The sequence below is a fragment of the Helianthus annuus genome, chromosome 1 (genome assembly GCF_002127325.2).
Source record: "Helianthus annuus cultivar XRQ/B chromosome 1, HanXRQr2.0-SUNRISE, whole genome shotgun sequence".
NCBI lineage: Eukaryota > Viridiplantae > Streptophyta > Magnoliopsida > Asterales > Asteraceae > Helianthus > Helianthus annuus.
In genome coordinates this window covers 57,494,160-57,501,769 of record NC_035433.2, presented here as the reverse complement: position 1 = coordinate 57,501,769, position 7,610 = coordinate 57,494,160, and the positions used below count along the sequence as shown (strand labels likewise).

The 7,610-nt window shown below is 48.3% G+C and overlaps 1 protein-coding gene across 1 annotated transcript; it reads left to right on the top strand.

Annotated features, from left to right (window-relative positions):
* The first annotated feature begins 269 nt into the window (after positions 1 to 269).
* LOC118490206 lies at positions 270 to 1,492 on the top strand. Its single transcript, XM_035987592.1, has 4 exons — positions 270 to 611; positions 684 to 932; positions 1,043 to 1,162; positions 1,313 to 1,492. The coding sequence occupies exons 1-4, from the start codon at positions 270 to 272 to the stop codon at positions 1,490 to 1,492; spliced, it is 891 nt and encodes a 296-aa protein (XP_035843485.1).
* Positions 1,493 to 7,610: the final 6,118 nt, after the last annotated feature.

Here is a 7,610-nt window from a genome sequence, read left to right as displayed (position 1 = left end):
TGGGGCGAAGGATACCCTTGGTGATATCTATTATAAAAGTTATACTGAAGAGGAACGTGGTAATGCCCCTCACCAAGTTCCCTGGGGTTTGAAGCAAAGGGACACCTTTCAAGTTCGGGCCTTGCCGTGATTGGTTCCTAAACTCCTTTACTCCTGGAGAGGTTAATCGGCAGAGGGCAAAGACTCATGAAGGGTTATATCGCACTTATGTGATCGGGGAGGCCAACACTCGCGCTGCTAATTATCAAATAGTTCGTGAGTGGCGAACGATGGTAATGGAACGGGCGGATTGGGAGAGCTACCGCGAGCGAATGTTGAAGCGTATTAGCGAGTTTGAGAAGTCAAAAGCCGCTTTTGATGAAGAGAAGGCAAAGTTCGATGTTGACAAGAAAGCGGAGGAATGGGGGCGTGAGGGCCTGAAAAACAAACTTCAAGCTGCTGAACAGCAGCTGGCTAAGGAGAAAGCCGAGTTCAAGCGCATGTGTGAGAAAGACAATGAACGCGCGTTCGCGGCTCGTAACAAGATTGTCGATCTTGAAGCCAAGGTTGTTGAGCTTACTACGAAGGTTGAGGATGCGCAAGCTGCACAGGCTGCTAAGGAGCAGATTGAGGTATATAAAACTTATTCCCTTTCCTTCTGTGCTCTGTTTGCAAAATAGCCTAAGTCCCTTGTCGCTTTTTAGGTTGAGTTGGCTGATGTGAAGTTGCAGCTGTCGAGCAAAGACAAGGATCTGCAGGCCAAGGATGTCGAGATCGCTGAACTGAAACACCGCCTGAATGATCAGGTTGATAAATGCGAATCCTTGGAAATCGACCTTGCAGCGGAGATAGTTAAAGCTGCCACTGCTGAGGAAGCGCGTGATGTTAGTACTGCCGCCCTCAATGTAGCGCAGACTAACTATTCTGAAGCTCAAGGCATCGTTGATACGCTTGTCTCTGAGGCCGAGTGGATGCGAAGCCGCGGAGTTGTGCTGATATGCTATTCTTTTGTCCTTTGGAAGTTGTGTTAGAGGTTGTTTTTAATGCGCATTTTTCGTTGTAGGTTGCCAACTCTGTCCTTAATGCTGGAGAGCTAGATTGCACTGTTGCTGCTTTGACAAATGCCGCGCGCGCAGTTGGTCATCGAGGAGGGTATCTGGAATGTGCGCAACATGTTGAAGAGGTATTTGGATAGGAGTTTGACGTGAGTCATTGCTCGGTGACTAACCAGGCTAGTACCGAGTTGACACGTGCTGAAAATGCTTATGATAACCTATCATTGCCTGTGATGGACTTAGTCGTGAAGGCTCTAGAGCATGATGACTAGTGTCAGCGCCTCAAGGCCATTCTCGACCCACCGATAACTGTTGAACTATCAGATGAGGAGGAGCCAGCTGGTGATGATGGTGGAAACGATGGTGATGACGGTGGAAACGATGGTGATGACGGTGGAAACGATGGTGATGACGGTGATGAAGGCGATCAACGTGATGGTAGTGATGAATTTGAATAGGCTCTGTCGACAGGCTTTGTGCCTTGTAATTTTTTGTTTGTTTTGAATGTAAACTTTTGCGCGGTCGCGCTTGTTTTAGATTGAATGAATGCTGTTTGTTCTTTCTCGTTACAGTTATTGCACTGTTGTTAGAAACTTTGGTTAAGTTAGCTCGAATAAATGGAAGTCTCTCGTGTGAGTGCAATTGCCCGGTCTCGCGCTCTGTTCGCGGAGGACCTTGGAGGCGTTCTCATTTGAGAGCTCTTAAGTTACTGGAGTGTTTTCGTGCTAATCAGAAGTTTAACATGCATTTGTAACGAAAGAAGTAATGGAAAACATGTCGTATGCTTTCATTGACTTGGAAACAGGCGCTTAGGCCAACCTACATTAATTGTAAAGGGCGCGTAGCCAACATAGGAAAGTAAAAGGTGCAAGGCCGAGAATAATTACATATAGCATTTGCGCAGTTGTTGCGCATTCCATGTTCGCGGTATGATGTGACCATCTAGGGTGCGTAACTTGTAAGCCCCTTTGCCCAGCACTTCGTGAACCAAGTATGGGCCTTCCCATTTGGGTGCTAGTTTCCCTGGGCGTTCAACATTTGACGCTTCGTTGTCTCGGAAGACGTATTCTCCTGGAGTGAAGGTACAGATGCGGACTCTTGCATTTCCAGTTGTGTTTTGTACTTGGCTTCTCTAATTCGCGCGACTTCGCGCCTTTCTATTAGCAAATCCAAGTCAAGACGTCGCTCTGCCTCGTTGTCGATTGCGTTGACTGCTGTCAAGCGCGGGGAGGGCAGGCCAACTTCCGCCAGGATAACCGCTTCTGAGCCATAGACTAGGCTAAAAGGGGTTTCACCGGTACATGTCTTTGGCATGGTTCGGTGAGCCCACAAGATACTCGGGAGCTCATCCACCCAGCCTCTTCGCTTTGTGCCCAGTCGGGCCTTTATCCCATCGACGATACACTTGTTCACGCTTTCCACCTGCCCATTGCCTTGAGGATGTGCAACGGAGGAGAAAGTGTGTTCGATTTTCATCTCTTTCATCCACTTCTGGAGGTCTTCGGACGCAAAGTTGGTGCCGTTGTCGGTTACAATCTTGAGTGGTAGGCCAAATCTGCAGATGATGTGTTCCCAAATGAACTTGCGCACCATCATAGCTGTAGTTGAAGCGAGAGCTTTGGCCTCCACCCGCTTCGTGAAGTAATCGACGGCCACTATTATAAATTTGACGGCGCCAGGAGCCTCTGGGAAGGGTCCCACCATGTCAATTCCCCACTGCTGAAAAGGCCAAGCAGTGGATACAGGGATAAGATCGTTTTTGGGGCGCATGGTTTTTGGAGAGTGTCGCTGACAGGAATCGCACTTGCGCAGCTCCTTCAGGGCATCGACATGCATCCCTGGCCAGTAATATCCGGCGTTCATAATCTTCACGACAACCATGCGTGGACCTGCATGGATGCCGCAGATCCCTTCGTGGATCTCCCTGATCAGGTAATTCGCATCTTGGGGGTCCACACAGCGCAACAATGGTCCCAAGAAGGATTTTCGGTATAAAATACCACCATTCATTTCGTAATGCAGGGCCTTGTTTTGAATTTTTCTCGCCTCTGCTTTGTTCTCAGGGAGTATCCCCTCTTGCAGATATTGAATTATAAGGGTCATCCAGGACGGTTGCCCTACCTCGATCACGTTGACTTGTCGTAGCAGGACTGATGGATTCTTGAGTATTTCGATTCTTACATCTTTAGCAAGATGTTGAAAGGAAGTTGAAGCAAGCTTGCTCAACGCATCCGCTGGTTTGTTTTCAGAGCGGTTGATGTGGATTACCTTGTGAGACTGGAACTGTTGAAGCAACTCTTTCGCCTGCTCTAGATATAGGGCCATAACCTCGCCCTTTGCATCGTATATACCGTTAACTTGGCTGGCTATCAGGAGTGAATCAACGTATGCTCGTAAATTTTTAGCTCCCATTTTGATGGCGAGGTGTAAGCCTGCCAGAAATGCTTCGTATTCCGCCTCGTTGTTGGTGTTTTTAAAATCCAACTAGATGACGTAAGTGAATTCATGGTTTTCGGGGCTCACGAGGCGCAATCCGGCTCCCGCGCCGTCCTCATTTGAGGCCCCATCAGTATAAAGCATCCAAGTCTCATTTGTCACGTCTTTTTCGGGAGTCTCCACCAGCTCACATTCTTTGATTTTATCAATTGGGACTTCTGTGATGAAGTCAGCTAGGACTTGGCCCTTGATGGCTGGGCGCGGCCTGTACAAAATGTTGTGGCCCCCCAACTCGATGGCCCATTTTGCTAATCGCCCGGATGTTTCTGGTTTTTGCAATATCGTGCCGATGTGGAAGTTTGTAAGCACGGTGATCACATGCCCTGTAAAATATCTGCGCAGCCTTCGGGAGGCGTGTAGCAGCGCAAGCACCAATTTTTCCATCGTGGAATATCTTGTTTCCTGGTCAGTGAGTACCCTGCTGACGTAATAAATTGGAGTTTGGACTCCATTTCTCTCCACCAGTAATACCGACCCTACTGCCTTATCCGAAGAAGATAAGTACAGTATGAGTGGCTCTTTTTCAAACGGTGCAGTCAGGGTGGGGAGCTCAATCAAACATTCTTTCATTTGCTGAAAAGCTTTCTCTGCCTCGGGGGTCCATTTGAACTCTTGTTTCTTCACACAGTTGCGCAGAGTACTGATAAAAGGGTACGACTTCGCGGCGTGATTTGATAGAAAGCGGTTAAGCGCGGCCAGGCGGCCGGCCAACCGTTGCATCTCTTTGATTGTTCGCGGCGATGGCATTCGCTCTATTGCTTGGACTTTTTCTGGATTCACTTTAAAGCCGCCGTTTGTGACTATGAAGCCTAAAAACTTCCCTTCTTCCATGCCAAAAGAACACTTGGCTGGATTCAACTTCATATTTACACTGCGCAATGAATTGAACGTCTTTTCGATGTCCTTCAACGTTTGGTCCTCTTCGAGACTTTTGACCACTAGATCATCAATGTAAACTTCGATATGCTTTCCGATATCTCCTGCAAAGGTCTTATCCATCAAGCGCTGGTATGTGGCACCAGCGTTTTTGAGGCCGAATGGCATCTTTGTGTAGCAAAAAATCCCGAGATCAGTACGGAAAGCTGTCTTGTCTTCATCTTCGAGCTTCATTTGAACTTGATGATATCCCTTGTAGCAATCCAAGAAACATTTCCATCTGTATGGCGCGAGGGAGTCTATCTTTTTGTCGATCTCAGGCAAAGAATAACAATCCTTAGGGCATGCCTTGTTGAGATCAGTATAGTCCACGCACATTCGTCATCCACCATTTGATTTTTCCACCATTACCGGGTTCGTGACCCAACTCTGATAACGTACTTCTCGCAAAATTCCAGCTTTGAGCAGCTCGCATACTTGTTCATTCATTGCCTTTGTTTTGTCTGCCCCTAAGCTGCGCCTTCTTTGGACCTTTGGTTCAACAGAGGGGTAGGTGTTTAGGCAATGCTCGGTTATGTTGCGCGGGACACCGGTCATGTCTGCCGGAGTCCAGGCAAAGATATCCATATTTCTGAACAGTAGTTGTTTTAAATGCGTTCTGATATCTGACGAAATGGCGTGGCCAATTATCACTGTTTGCTCTAGGTATTTACGGTTTAACACCCACTTTTCTGGCTCAGTTGTTGAGACCTTCGCCGCTTTTGTTGGGCGCAATTCTTCGGTTGACATTACTTCCTTTTTGTCATAGATGATTGCCACTCCCGTCTTGGTTGGGAACCCTATCGCTGAATGGGGAGTTGAAGTTACCATGTTCAGCTCGCCTTGGGTTTCCCTCCTAATCAACACATCATGCCTCGATTTGACGGGCATCACCATGAAATTCACGCTTGTTGTTCTTGAATGCTTCCCGTCAGAAAGCGTGACGGGAAAGCTGATCTGACCAAGTGGGAAAACCATCTCGTTGCAAAATCCGGACAAAGGATAATCAACTGGCTCGAGTCTCGCTTTGTCTTCTTCATCAAACTGGTTAAAACACTGTTCATAGATGATGTCAGCTGTACTTCCTGGATCAATGAATATGTACTCCATTTCATAGTGGCCGATAATGCCGGTAATGACGACGGGTCGTGTGGCGCGAGGACCGTCGTGTACTACCGGGAAAATGACCTGTTGCTCTTGCCATGAAGGCTCATAGGGGCGCTTGCCTTTCTCTTTTGCACTGTATCTTGGTCCGTTGACCATGTGGGTCTCTAAGCGTCGGACTTTCTTGTGATTTCCCTCATCGTGGCGATGGAGCTGACGAGTTTCTTTGCGCACGTTCTTCACCAAGTGACTTAGCTTTCCGCTTTTTAGCGCTTTCTCAATTTCTTGGCGCAGACTATAGCAGTCATCGGTCAGGTGCCCTGAGTCTTTATGGAAGTCACAGTACAAGTTGGGGTCTTGCCCCTTCTTGTTTGTCATAGGCCTGGGAGCCTTGAAATCATGGTTCTCCGTCATTAACACCTCTTTTGGCGTTTTGATGAGCGGGGTCCAGTGCTTATCACGATTATCATCCTTGACTGCTTTCCTGTAATCGATTCTGTAGATTGTTTCACGCGCGTCTTCTCTATAGCGCGGCCTTTCATCGTGGCCTCTTGATCTCCCAGACTTCCAATCGTTGCCCTTGTATTTGTTGCGCCTGTTGTTGTCGCGCGTGTTCCCTCTGGAGAATCGATCTTCAGAATAATGACTCTTGTTCCCGGCGAGAGATTCCTCTGTTTGCGCAACGATTTTTGCGGCTTCCATGAGTTTATCCCATTCTTTTGGCATTCCGTCTTTGCCCGTGATAGTTCTGATGAGACTATCACATCGAATGGCTTTCTTGAAGTGACAACGCATCAGTTGTTCGCTTACGCCGCCTATCTCCAAACATTATTTGTTAAATCGGGTGATAAAATCTTCCAGACCTTCGCCATCTCTTCGCCAGATGTCTTCTACTTCAGCTGTGTCGCGCTGGTAGCGTCGTTGTTGGCTGAAGTAGCTCAAAAACTGTGTCTTGAAATCTACCCATGATTTAATCTTCCCTGGTGGAAGGCTGTCAAACCAGGCGCGAGCAGCCCCGGTAAGGGTTTGAATAAACAAGTGACACCACATAGGGATGTTCCAACCTCCCATGCAACCTACACTAGTGAAAGTTCTGACGTGATCATCCGGATCAGTCAATCCGTTGAACTTCCCGACATTCGGAGGTAACTTTTCTCTTGAAAGCGGCGCGAGTGCGATTTTTGGGATGAACTTTGAATGCTCCGCAGCTTCCGCTGGCCGGTAGGCCAGGTGGAAATCTCTTTCAGCTTCTTCTGTGTATCTGACATGCTGTCGTGGTTTGAAGTATTCATGGTTCCTCTGCAAGCGGTTGAAGACTGACGAGCCCTCGTCATCTTCCCAAGTTGGATCATTCGGGTCTGTCTCCTCCCATTCGTTGTTCATGTTGCGCGGCGTGAGCCGGCTATGAACAGGACCTCTTTGAAGGTTTGACGGATAGTCGTAGTAACTTTCCGTTTCTCCCCTTGTGTCGCGCGTGTCATGTACGCTTAGACGCCTGGTAGGGGGTGGCCTGTTGATTCTGCCTTGGAGATTTGACGGTGGGGGCATCTGGCGTGCCCCCTGACTTTAAGGAGTGACCAAGGACGGTTCTGCCGTCAAGACTGCTTGCTGCGCAATCAGAGATTGGTAGGCTGCGTTGATTGTGGCGATATTCTTGGCGTACCAAGAGGCTGGAGTTTCGCCTTCTGGTAGCCCTAGCAATGCTGAAACATTCTGAAGTGGTGCTGGGTTTGAAGGTCCCTCGCCGTTGTTTCCTGGGGTGACCGTCTGAGTGATGCGGGTGATGCTCCCGCGCGGGCCCCCAGTATTGGTTACTTCGACTTCACCAATTTCTTCGATTTGCTGGGCTTGGATATTTTGGATTCCTTCGCCCAGCGCCGCATTAGAGTTGGCTCCGAAGCCAAACTCGTGAATGATTCCTTGACCAGTCATGATCGAAGGACGAAAGATGTCAAAAACTCAGAAAAAAGAAGATGAAGATGGTTGTAGAAAAACCGGTGGGCTCTTAACCTTGTGGTCGTGGGTTCGAGCCCCACGGTGGGCGCCAATGAAGAAACACTT